At 37.2% G+C, this 14156-nt stretch overlaps 1 protein-coding gene and 1 long non-coding RNA gene across 2 annotated transcripts in view; both read left to right on the plus strand.

Annotated features, from left to right (window-relative positions):
- The first annotated feature begins 3995 nt into the window (after window positions 1-3995).
- Window positions 3996-7633, plus strand: LOC107700902 (uncharacterized). The gene is made up of 3 exons (XR_001635589.1): window positions 3996-4163; window positions 6387-6477; window positions 7461-7633. It is a non-coding gene; the product is annotated as an uncharacterized LOC107700902 (long non-coding RNA).
- A 4041-nt stretch (window positions 7634-11674) lies between these two features.
- LOC107700892 (uncharacterized) overlaps window positions 11675-14156 on the plus strand; it is a gene marked incomplete at its 5' end in the record, with an annotated part of 6114 nt that continues 3632 nt past the window's right edge. The window contains 2 exons of the mRNA XM_016502730.1: window positions 11675-11846; window positions 11959-12063. Of these exons, the coding sequence (XP_016358216.1) occupies window positions 11675-11846; window positions 11959-12063 (277 nt within the window). The remainder of the gene's footprint in view (window positions 11847-11958; window positions 12064-14156) is intronic.

A 14156-nucleotide genomic window follows, 5' to 3' on the forward strand; every position in this document is an offset into this window, starting at 1 on the left:
CTAGTAAGTCTAGTATGGACCAAAAAAAAAAAAACATACTGAGACACATCTTCATTTTCTTTACAAATTCATACATCTTTTGTGTTCCAGAAAGCAAATCAGGTTTGGAAGTCAGTTGAGTAAAACAAAAGAATAGTACAATGATCAGTAAAAATAAAAAAGTTTTCTTTCAGGTCCTCTTTGGTGTATGTTTGTTTTTCTCATTATGCCTATTTTGCTGGTCTAAGGCAAACCCCTCGAGGCAGTAACGTGGATGATTTTGGGGGCTCTTATGCCACTTTTCATAGTTTTTCCTCTGTCAACAGCAGGTGCACAGAGATGTCCCTTATATGTGCCCATATCAGCTACTGTCATCAAGGATGAATTAGCTTTCATATTTAAACCACTTATATTTTAATATACCCTTTTAATTGTAGTACTAATTAATGTTAGTACTTAATGCTTAAGGTGTCTCACTGTCTCTCTCCAGGTGGTTAAAGTGTTCTTATCTGAACTATTCCTGAGTCTGGCTCTGCTCTACGGCCTTCATACTTAAAACTCCCACTAACACACACATTCATACACTCAGACACAGATGCAAATGCTCATACAGGCACTAGCACACATGCCTTCATTTCTACATGGTCCTAAAATTCAAGCGTTTCGGTTTGATGTCTACAAGAGAATTTCTTTGCGTTAATCAGTCGCACTATATTTTTTGCCGAAGTTCGACATTACAGACTTTGTCTGCCCTAGTAAAAAATAAATATACTTAAATGTATTTGAAATACATTTATTTCATGCTAAGTATTTTACAAATACATTTTCATATTTATGTACTTAATAAAATACCCTGCAATTGTACTTTTAGTACACTAAACTGGTATACTTGAAGTGTAACTAATTTTGTACTTAATGCACTTTAATTGTGCAGAAGTAGTGCTAAAGTCCAATTAAAGATATACTTAGTATATTTGATTGTGCTAAAGTGGAACTATTGCAAGTATGCTTAAGGTACACTTTAAATATTTGGAATTTGAAGACCGATATTTTTCAAAGATCATACAATCCTCATCAAAAGTGACATTAAAACACATTTTAGACTTAATATTAAGAGAAATGTGCATTGTGCACATGTAGTATGCCAAATAAAGTTTAATTATAATTTTGATATCAGTAAGTCTCGAGTTATCTCTCAGTAAATATGTTAATAGATTTGAACTATACTAACTATACTTAGTATGAAATAAACGTATTTTAAATATATTACTTTTTTACTAGGGCACCTTCATAGAACAACATCTGTCTTAGATTTAAATATAAAGTTGGACGTCAAAACACATACACATGCATCTTTTTAGAGGTCAGAGCAAATCTATGCTGCAGATAAGGATGTGTGTGAAGTGGAAGAGGACAGGAACGGGCTGAGATAAGATTCAGGGATGAGGTGATCACATGTACGACCACGACAGCACTCATGACAACAATGGCCAAACTATCTGTGAAACTTTTGTTAATATAACATCATGATGTTCTGTAATTTGAGTTGCTTAAGATCAGTTAAGGGACAAAACATTGTTTCTGACCTGGTCCAGTTCAGACACAATAACTCTTGACAGAATATAAAAATAGTCCTTCACGCACTCTCTCCCACTTTCTCTATCTGTTTTTTCCTCCTTTGCCAAAACCACTATGACTGCTATGCAAGGCTACAGTGCCCTCCTACTCCCTCACTCTCTCTCTCACACACACACACACACACACACCAGTCTCTGCCGTTATCTTTTCATCAACACATACACACCAATCTCTTGCACAAAAACTTTTCACTTAGCTTAACAATTTCATAATAGTTTGTGTGTGATAATTTTCAAGAAAACTGATACCTTGTATTCTCAGTCAGGTCAAATAACCCTTATGGAACAAAAATATATGGGAATATACTGCATAATGCGTTATATTACATAATACATTTCCATACATTAGAAACTAGTGCTTATATTTTTCAATATACAGCAATGCATTGAAAATATATGGCTATATATTGATATAGAACTGAAGACAAGGATAAATCTAATATTCATAACTTTTGATCCTTTGTTGAGTATATTTTGCACATAGATCGCAGAGGTGGACAGTGACGAAGTACATTTAATTAAGTATTGTACTTAAGTACACTTTACTTGAGTATTATTTTTCTGGAAACTTATGACTTTAACTTCACACTACATTTGAAAGGCAAGTAACATACTTTTCACTCCACTACATTTCTATCAAGGTCCTCGAAGTAGAAAGTTGTTACTATGTAGCAGCTTTGAAAGTCAGTGGGTGATTTTCTTTCTTCTCTAAAACGTCACTTTTTTTCAGACAGTCTATAAGTAATCTTGTAAGGCTACATGAAGTGACCTCCCAGCATTTTTTGAACACTGACCATTTGCAAATGTGATATTTATTTACAACAATTCAATAATAAGAAGTTAATACTGTGGTATATATTAGACACAATATTGTCCGATTTTGTAAAATTGTGTACATGAAAATATTATAAAGCTACAGGAGAACTGTTGTGCACCTCCTAACAAAGCACAATAGTTGTTTGACTTGAAGCAGCACTGCACAGACTGTTCTGTCTATGACATCAAAGTGCATCGAGAGCGATTAGAGAGCATTTTTGAATGTTTGTTTTGATGTCAAATAAATCTTGCTGTTTTGCTTTTTTGTTAAAGCAATGTTGCTGTTGTACAGTTATACAGTTGTGTTGCTGGGGTTTAAAGCAGGTATGATTTTTTTCTTATCAGTCTGTATTTACAACAATTTCACATTTGAACCAAGTGGATTTTACAGCAGTCCACTTGGTTCAAATGTGGATGAATGGCTACACAGAGATGTGTGCACACTGCCAGAGCTGCCTTTGTGCGGGTGGGCTAATATTTGACAGGCAGTATCTATACTTTCACTCAAGTAATGGAATTGTGTACTTTTGTCCACCTCTGTATAGATGTTACCATATAAATGTGAATTTTGAAATATTAAACATGTATATCATAAATGATTGTTAAATAAAAGAAATACATATTTCCATATATGTGTGTATATACTGCATGAGTAAATATATTTACATTTAGTCATTTAGCAGACACTTTTATCCAAAGCGTTATATGTTCAATATATATCCTTTCACATGCAGTACCATATCTTATTATATGTCTGTATATTATAAAGTGTTACTGAATATAAAATGACATATATTGTGATATATAAGTAAATATATTGTCACATATTTTTCAATAGCCTACATGAAAGCAGCCATTCCTTGTGTATTATTCAATATATTGTAATATATTTACACAATATATTATTCTTTATAATTTCTAATATACCGTTATCTCATTTAATCTATTGATCATTCATAGATTAGGAAATATATTTTCTTTGAGTAAGGGGAGGCATAGTAAACATGGCCTGCTCTGGTACTTGCTGAGCTGCAGCGTTCAACTTAAAGTAATGCAGTCTAATAATGGAATGCAATACAATACAATGTACTGTAATGTAATATAATGTTATGAGCTACAAATGAAAATGAATTGAATGTGAAATGAATTGTTGTGCTATTTAAGTTTTATTAAGCTGTGTAGAGTCATTCGACTCCACTTCAGAGGTCAATGTGTAAATTCATCATCGCCCCCTTGTGTCCTTAAGAGGTTGCTGCAGCGAGATAAACCATGCAATTATTAAACCGAGTAAAAAGATCTTAGACCACATTCATTTGAGAGAAAAAAAGAACTTATATCATCACATTTGGAGGAACAGGACTGCGCAACACGTTTTCAAACGGGTATCATGTTATATGAGATTCGTATTCAGGCTTTTGTGAGAAATCCCTTTGAATCGCAATTTCCATTCAAGAGCATTTCTCAACGAAATGGACTTTGACTGAGGCGGCGAGTGCCCGGCCCGCACATCTTTTCTTCTGCGGCTTTAGCGGATTTCAGTGACAGCAGTGCGAACATGTCAGGACATGCCTGTGTGTCCCAGCGCGCAGCGCCCTGTAGCGCACCGGGCAAATGTGCCAGTCAACTTCAACTGCAAGCGAAACTGGACCGAATTTGCCCAAAGCCACAGAAGACGATTACTTTAATGAGACAGAGAACTAAGTGACTGCTGAGATTTGCCCCTGCTGCAATGTAAGTGTGGATGAAACTGTCCCTAATACGTGACTTTCCAGGAGATTCATGATAGCCGGTGCATTGCTCTCTACTTTTGTATCATAGCAGTGCGCCCTAGTACAGTTTGACCACTTCTCAATTTTCTTGTATTTTATGCCTCGGTTAGATTATTCCCAACAGATCATTTAACTGAGGTATTTTTGTATTAGATGGCACCTCGATTTGTGCTCTCGCTTGATCTGTTTCTCTGTGTTCTGAGATCTGGAATGGATGAAAATGAATAGACATTAATCTTTATTATTGAAACGAACGTAAATAGCTGACTGTAGCCTACATACATTGCAAGAAACTAGCGAAAGCTTTTTCCTTTAAAAAAAAAAAAAAAGCTAATAATTCGCTATAGTGAAATGGACTGTAAATTCTAAGCAAAATAATCTACTATCTATCTAATCTATCTAATATTTTTTTAAACAGAGGCTGACCTAAAACTATTATTAGATCGTATGTTAGATCGTTTTGTGAATTTTTAATTCTTACTAATACGGACTGGGAAATGATTCGTTTTTGCAGATTCTGTTCAAGCAGTTGTCTAATGTATTATGTTTTTGTACTTTAAAAACTATAGACATTAGAAACATTAAACCTAAAATTCAAACGTTTGGGGCGTAAACAGGTTTAGAAATATTTAGTTGTAGCTAAACTGTTGCATTTAAAATGTACATTTAAAAATAATAACAAAAATGTAAATAAATCCATAGATAGGCTAGCCTATATTTAAATTATATCTAGATCGAATTTAACCTTGAGCTTTGATTTTTAAATTAATTTTAATTCAGTGATTAATTCTAAGAAGTACACTGTAAAAAAATGGCAGCTATAGTTGCCAGAACTTTACTGTAAAATGTATACAGTATATTATAATATAGATGATACAATAGAAAGCCACATAAAGAACGTCTCAGGTTACTTATGTAACCATGGTTCCCTGAGTAGGGAATGAGACACTGCGTCCTCTAGTGGTCGCTATGGGGAACGCCTCGTCGTGACCCGTGTCTGAAGCATACATTGAAAAAACACCAACTCGTTGGCCGGCGACAGCCATGACGTCACTACCGGTGCGACTATAGTATAAATAGGCACCGGGAGCACACATCATTCTCTTCTTCCTTTAGATAGATTCCTTTAAGGGAATACGACCAAGAGCCTAGAATCATACTAGTCTTGGCCTGTCACACAGGGGCTACCGCACGTTTCTCTTTGTATGTGCTGAAGGAACTGTCTCAACAGATCCTTAGTAGCAACACCCTGTTAAGTAGGTATCCAGAGGATAGGAGGAGTGGTGCCCAAGGTGGAACCGGGGTTTTAAACCACTCAAAAAGAGCACGAAGTCGTTGCACGTAGTTCTTACCATACAGGATTTTAGAAAAGTGGGCAAAGCATAACGTGCACACTTACCAGCTATGTGGATTTTAGAAAGTGGGCAAAGCATAACGTGCACACTTACCAGCTATGTGGATTTTAGAAAGTGGGCAAAGCATAACGTGCACACTTACCAGCTATGTGGATTTTAGAAAGTGGGCAAAGCATAACGTGCACACTTACCAGCTATGTGGATTTTAGAAAGTGGGCAAAGCATAACGTGCACACTTACCAGCTATGTGGATTTTAGAAAGTGGGCAAAGCATAACGTGCACACTTACCAGCTATGTGGATTTTAGAAAGTGGGCAAAGCGCAGTTCGAAGTTCCCATGAAAGGGAATCAGAGTACATGGCAGTGGCATGAAACATGGTCTATATTTGTGTATAGACAGTGTGCAGGTTCACACACACGACACTTAAATAATTCAATAAACAGTAATTAAATAACAGAAAATGTAACACAAATGTACCAAATGTACATTGCTGTTAACAAAAATAAGATTTTTTTTTTAAATAAAATATAATTTTATTTGAAGTGTCATCCAGGGATTTCTGTGAATGTCCTTTTACTGGTTTTCACCATAAATTATAATAGTTTTTATTCCCAAAACCATAATTTTGACAGTATTTTACGGTAAAATGGCATAATTTTAAGTTCATTTGCACTTTTTCCCTGTATACGTACTGCCAATTAACAATTAAGAACTTCACTGGCAGTATATGATATTTTACATTCAGATCTCATAGTTTTGAATTGGTGTGTATTGTAAGCCAATATTGCATGCTATATGATTTAACTCTTTTTTTTTTCCCTTCTCTTAGATATGGAATGGATTGCTCGATGGACGAATATTACAACGGTGGACAATGTCACAAGTGCCCACAATGTCCACCTGGTCAAGAACTGAAAGAGGTGAGAGAAAGAGCGATATTGTGTGTGAGTGAGCAAGATAAATGCCCTGCTGTGTATCCATAATTTCAGGATTACTATAAAGCAAACATTTGAAAAGTCATTCACTTGATTAATCAACATTTGAGAAGCCCAGAGGCTGTGTGAAGAAAATAACACCTATAATTAACCGTCACTTATTTTTAAACACATTTAGATAAACTAGCATATGAATCCCAGCAGTCAAAGTCAGGAACCTGTTTGACTGACTTTGTAAGACAATATATAAGTAGATACTGTTGTATTTATAAACATTTGATTATGCAGTGAATGTTTATCCTGCTGGAGGTGGGGACAGGTTCGACAAGTGGGGACACCAACTTCTAAAGTTTGCTGGTCTTAGCTGGTGCTCAGTTGGTATAGCTGGTCAGCAAACTGCTCTCCCAGCCTGACAACCCAGCTGAAAACCCCAGCCTGACAAATCTGGAAGACTAACTAAGGCCAGCAAATCAGCCTATAGACTGGTTTATGCAGTTGTTTTTGACAAGTTAATCCAAATATTCCCATATAGTTTCTCATTTTGGCTAGTTTATCAGGTTATTTTGTAGCAACTGTTGGACTGATGGTTTAGTAGTCCTTGACATACAACTTAAGGATAAAATTAGTTTTTCATTTATAATTTCCAAGCTATTTAATAGCTACATTATCAATATTTTGATCGACAGTGTGTGTGTGTGTGTAAACCATAGAATATATTAATAAAACACAGAAAAGTATTGATAATGTAATTTTTTTTTCAAATAATTGATTAAAATTGGCAGAGCCCCAAATTGTGGACTATGTAAACATGCTGTAGTATCATATCCCTGCCACCAGAGGCTTACACATGACCTTAAATGACTTGCAAACAGGGCAAGGTTACAAAAGCTGTGTTCTCAGAAAAAAATGAACACATCCAATGTACTTATCGTGTTTCTGATTATGTTTGTGTGCTTGTGGGCGATTAGGACTGTGGTTATGGTGTAGGAGTGTCGGCAGTGTGTGACGTATGTGAAGTTCGGTGGTTTAAGGAAGTCTGGGGTTCTCACCCTTGCGCACTGTGCCAGAACTGCCGCAGACTCAACAGACACCAAATCAAGCACTGCACTCACACAGACAATGCAGTGTGTGGAAACTGCCTCCCTGGGTGAGACTTTCTCACACATACACACAAAACAACCTTTATGACACATGACGTTTATAACTGATAATTGTGATCAACCCACACACGACTGATTGCATGCAACTTCACACCCAAAACTTCATAGACTCACACACACACACACACACACACACACAAACTGAACTTGCCTGAACCTGCCACTCGACCTGCCACCACCAAATGCGCCTGCCCCCGGACCTGCCACCGCTATGTGCGCCTGCCACTCGACCTGCCACCGCCAAATGCGCCTGCCCCTGGACCTGCCACCGGTATGTGCGCCTGCCATTTGACCTGCCACCGCCAAATGCGCCTGCCTCCAGACCTGCCACCGCTATGTGCGCCTGCCACTCGACCTGCCACCACCAAATGCGCCTGCCATGTTACCCGTAACCACTGAATGCACTTGCCTCACGACCCGCCACCGCTATAGCAAACAGGTGGCGCGACGCTTAGGTGCTGCGCGCTCCATTATGGATTTAAAAAGAGGATTAAACATAAGACAATGCAGTGTAGAATTGCACAGTCTGTTTGCTTACATGCATCAATTGGAGTGTAAACAGTGAGAGATTTGATGATGGATTTAAAGGGTGGAATAAGCTGGCAAATAGGTAAATAAATGTAGAAATGGACTGTTTGTTTGTTTATATGCATCATTCACAGTGTAAACAGAGAGAGATGTTGAGGCAGGCGTGACGCTTCAGTGCTGCCCATGCCATTGTGGATTTAAAGGGAGGAATAAAACATAAGTTATGTGGCAAATAGGTTAATAATTGTAGAAATGCGCTGTTTGTTTGTTTATATGCACCAATCAGAGTGTATACAGTGAGAGATTTTAAGGCAGGTGCGACGCTAAACTGTGGCAGGCTCGACGCTTCGGTGCTGCGCGCGCCGTTATGCATTTAAAGAGAGGAATAAAACATATGTTATGTGGCAAATAGGTTAATAATTGTAGAAATGCACTGTTTGTTTGTTTGTTTATATGCATCAATCAGAGTGTAAACAGAGAGAGATGTTGCAGGCGCGACGCTAAGTTGTGGCAGGCGCAACACTTTGGTGCTGTGCACGCTGTTATGCATTTAAAGGGAGGAATAAAACATATGTTATGTGGCAAATAGGTTAATAATTGTAGAAATGCACTGTTTGTTTGTTTGTTTATATGCATCAATCGGAGTGTAAATGGGGAGAGATGTTGAAGCAGGCGTGACGCCTCGGTGCTGCATGCGCCATTATGCTTTTAAAGGGAGGAAATCAATTGAAAACGCTCTCTCCGCTGAGCTTGCTTATTTGCGGCATTAAGTTATGGTTAATCCTCTCTTTAAAGCCATAATGGAGCGCACAGCACCTGAGTGTCGCACCACCTGTTCGCAATAGCGGTGACGAGTCGCGAGGCAAGCGCATTCAGCGGGCAGGGTAACGTGGCAGGTCAAGTGGCAGGCGCACATAGCGGTGGCAGGTCGAGTGGCAGGCGCATTTAGTGGTGGCAAGTCGAGTGGCAGCTGCCACTGGGAGGTGCAAAGATTTTACCCTTACTGAAATTCTGTCATCATTTATTCACCCTCAGGTAGGAGTGTAACGATTTGTTCGTTTTCTCAATGCATTGATTACAAACCCTGACGATGCATATGCATTGATCTTGAAACATGGATTTTTGAATCGTGAATTGTTGATTTCGGCCAATAATCGATTTAAAACGCTAAGAATTGAATGAATCACGATTTCAATGCTTAAAAAAAATGCGTTCGTTATTAGAGCAAACAGACATCGGGTGCATTTACTTTCAGAATCATCATTCGCCGATAGAAATGTTAAATACTGTGCCATTTTATTTTATGAAAATAAGATTAAGAAACTCACATCATTCAAAGGTGTGTCACCAATTATTGCAAGTATACTTCAGGTACACTTTAAATATCTTGCATTTAAAGACATTTATTATTCAAATATCATACAAACCTCATCATTAGTGACATTAAAACACATTTTAGGCTTAATAATAAAGTAACTCCAAATAAAGTTTAATTCGACTTTTTAAATCAATCAGTAAGTCTCGAGTGATGCAGTAAATATGTTAATATTCGTTTGAAATAAATGTAGGCGATTTTAAATATATTACTTTTTACTAGGGTAAATTTCTACATATGCCATATGTCATGCTATAGCATCATTAAACTAACATCTAACAATGGAAAAGTGTTTTCTTTTTTTGTTTGTTTGTTTGCCCTCTCTGACTCCTTAAAGGCTGCTGTGTAATTTGCCCCCTGACTAAGCATTTAAAGAATTTAGGGGAAGCATTTAAATAATACTGTGAATGCACTTAAAGAATGCACAATCGTTAATTGAATCGCATCGAATTTAATTGTGAATCGCCTCGAATTGAATCATTCTGAATTTGCAAAAATCGTTCTTGAATCGCATCGAAACCTTATGAATCGAATCGATTCGCTGTTTACCCAATGATTCACAGCCCTACCCTCAGGTTGTTCCAAACCTGTTTGAGAGATTCCTTCTTCTGCACATAACAAAAGGAGGTCATTTTAATGAGTATCCATTTGGTGTAATTGCTAAACATTTCAAGTGAAAAACAACCTGATATTTAAGCCATCCATCTTATTTTTAACATTAAAGTAAGTTTCACAGCGTGTATTTTTTCAGCACCCATGTTAAAAGGATAGTTCATGCAAAAATGAAAATGAGCATGCACACAGAAACGCGCCTCTCAGACAGCGCACAAGTACTGAATTCAGTTCTTTTCGTGTCTTATCGCACATGAACAGAGATATACACACAGAATGATGTCTGTGAATTGTCTGTTTTGATGAGTACTCACGTAAACACACTTGGTTATGTGAACAGAAGCAGTTGGGAGAATATCAGATGTGTATCAGTATATTGCATCCGTGCATTCGGTTTTAAGTGGACAGCATGTTAATCAAGCAACAAAAGAAAGAGAGAAAATCTTTCATGCTTAAAGACACACTTTCTTCACATTTTCATCCTCTAAAATTTGTGGTACTCTCTTCACCCCTGCTCGCACTCATTCTTTCCATGCTCTTATCTGAGCTTCAGTACTTTTACCCCTTTTCTCACTGTTTTATCTCTATTCTCTTTATTCTCTCAATGTGATTACGGGTTAAGTAAGGGAGAAGGTATTTATCCAGCAAGGATCAGTCAATGCTCTTTGAAAGTGCTCAGCATGGACTGAGGGTCGATCCTCCCTGAACCCACTTCATCATGGATTGACAGAGGTCTTTTAGCATTCTGCTGATCAGATACACCACCAGCAACAGGAAGAGGGGGGCTTAGAAAGAAAGAGAAGGCAACAGAATAAGGCAGCTGCGGTTGTTGTGTTTGTAAAAGCCAGACTCATTAAGATTTGCCGTGCTATTGATTCATATCCTTATAGTTGTTGATGAGTGTTTTCTAAAAACTTTGGAATCTGTTGATTGTGTTTTAAAAGAATAGTTTACATAGACAAGAAAATTCCATCAGGATTTATTCACTCTCATGTCATTCCAAACCTATATCGTGCTTATTTTAAGTGGAACACTAAGAAGAATTTCTTGAAGAATATGAAAAAATTGTGATCATGTTTGTTAAGCTTCAAAAAAGGCACAAAAAGTAGTTCATTGGACTTGTGTGTTATATTCCAAGTCTTCTGCAGCCACACAATTTATGTAATGAAATGTTGTTAATAACTAATAATAATCTTCCTCTCCAGTGATCATTGAGTCAGTGAGTCACCTGAGAACTGAATCTTTAAACAAATCATTATTTTGACCACTGATTTTTTTTTTCAATTGTCTGTTTCATATAAATCAGTCAGATTAATGTTTGTACTATTTACTGACATAGTAAAAGACCCAAAACATACAACCTTCAAAGTGCTTAATTACCAAACCAAATAAATAAATAAAATTACTGAATTACCTCTTCAACAAAAGAAAGAAAGAGTAAATAATGACAGAATTTTAGAATGAAAGTTGATCTTGGTAGTATGTGTTCTAACTGATTCTTCCATTTTTAGGTGAAGGGGGGACTGGTGTTGCAAAAGCCCAGACCTCAGCACCTCCCATCCAAAATGTATCGTCCATATTGACTGCTTGTGCAGCAACAGCTATATTAACAACCGTCCTATTTACAATTGTGTGTGTGACCTACCAGACACGGTCTTCACTCCGGAAAACATGCAAACGTATGAATATACATACACTGAATATACAGTACATACAACAGTAATCCACTAAACCACTAGGTGTGGCTTAAACATAAATGTAACTCACATTTCATTCAACCTCTACTCTCAGGTTGTTTATCACCAGTCAGTAACGGTCACCGTGACAGTGATGCAGCTTCGGTTCCAATGACAACCCTGCACACAGTGATGCAGGACGCAGAAGTGGACACATCAAGTAAGTGTGCATGACAGGCTTTGAGTTACAGCTTGATTACAGACACAATGAGAATGTGATGTAAAAAAACAAAAAACAATTCCGCCTATACACCACATGGCAAAAAAAATCACTTTCAAAAAGAGATTCAAGCTATCCGCAATCCGCCATTTTCTCTATTTTCACAATGGCTTTTCAAATGTGTTTCAGAAGAGTAGAAAAGAATAATTCATATTTTTAACTAGACCACAAAAGATGATTTAAAAAAAAATGTCCAGCATGCTCGTCCATATAAAGGCAGTGGATAGAGATTAGCATCAAGTTTTCAAAAATAGCTGAAAAAATATCACAGAATTGGGGATGCAACGAAATGAAAATTATTGGCCAAAGCCGAACAAAAGGAAACACTGGGCCAAAGGTTGGATACCGAACACGGGTTTTCGCATTTTTTCCTCATGTATTTTGCCAATTTTTTTCACCAATACATAAATTAAATAGCCAAAATGTGCTTTTTACTGTTTTGTCTTGTTTTTCAAAGAAAAAATCAATTAAAAAACAATTATTTCAAAATATTTACTTAACACTGAATGTTTTCTAACATTCTAGCAGACATTATACCAACAAAGCACAATTTAACTTAAAATTAATAAGTTAGTAAATTAATATTCTTGGGCCATTTTTGAGACTTGAATCAGGCATGTATTTTTTTTACTGTACAAATAAAAGCAGCCGAGCAGAAGATAATTATTTTAAAACATTAGAATATATTACAGATCCCAATTTGAACACTATGTGTGAATGTTATAATAAATGTATTAATAGTAGGGGTGCTCCGATAGATCAGCTACCGATCACTATCGGCCGATAATCACGTTGGGATGATTGATCGGCGGTCTCTAAAAGGCCGATCTCAAAAAAATGATCTCAAGCTGATGACGCTGCCGTGAAAGGTTTGGCACGACATGCAGCGGCACCGTCTCAGTCTCTGTCCAGCGCGGGTGAAATAATTATAATGCTATTATATCATATTTTTTCATTAAATAACTTATAAAGTAATTTGAAAACCTTGTGTGAGACGTAATTTCACAAATCACCACGCGCACGCGCTCTCTCTTTCTCTCTCAAAATATGCAAATGTCTTCAAATCACCACATCGCGTCTGTCTATAAGCGAGCTGCACAGTTGACACAGGAATTGTCACTTGCACAGTCCAGGCAGTGTCACATCGTCGCTAAAGTTTATAAATTGCATTTCTTTTTAATTCTTGCCAGTGTTTAACCATTCAGCGCTCGCGTGCTCTCCTGGAGACTGTGTGCTCGTGCACACTCGAAGCGCACACACATAATGCCAGGTTCACATTACTCTGTTTGCAGTGCATAACGTCTGTCTATAAGCGAGCTGCACGCTGCACAGTTGACACAGGAATTGTCACTTGCACAATCGAGGCAGTGTTGTCACTAAAGTTTATAAATTGCATTTCTTTTTAATTCTTGCCAGTGTTAACCATTCAGCGCTCGTGCACTCTCCTGGAGACTGTGTGCTCGTGCACACTCGAAGCGCACACACATAATGCCAGGTTCACATTACTCTGTTTGCAGTGCATACGTGGTGCGTATTTTTTCCGCGCTCATGTTAACGGATTAAAGCGTTCACTGCACGCGGACTCACACCGAGTCTATTTTTGCTGCCTGCAAGTGCTGAATTAAAGTAACAGCACATTGTTTGTAGTAAATATGAACATGGATTGACACGAAAATGTAGTTATTTAAATGCAAAAGGAAAAGCAGTAGAGCTGACTATTTCTGTCAGTGGTAAGTTTGTGATAACATAAGAAAAGTAGCTTAAATGTTTTGCCAACTGCTTGAGCAACTTAATATATAAATCTAGAAGTAAATGCAAAAGTAAAAAGCATTGAATAATAAACAGCCTGATTCAGTAGCGGACTCCTTTGTGAAAGCATAGTCCGTGCTGCTTCCCCTCTCACAAGAGTCACCTAAGAGGGGAATTTCCCCATTTTCAAAAATGAAATTCAGGCCCTGAATAAATGTCTAAAAAATCCTGATTGGAGTATCACTATAAATAGTTATAAATTATAAAAAGAAGGCTTTAAAAAG

This window comes from Sinocyclocheilus anshuiensis, unplaced genomic scaffold (genome assembly GCF_001515605.1).
Source record: "Sinocyclocheilus anshuiensis isolate Anshui unplaced genomic scaffold, SAMN03320099.WGS_v1.1 scaffold438, whole genome shotgun sequence".
NCBI lineage: Eukaryota > Metazoa > Chordata > Actinopteri > Cypriniformes > Cyprinidae > Sinocyclocheilus > Sinocyclocheilus anshuiensis.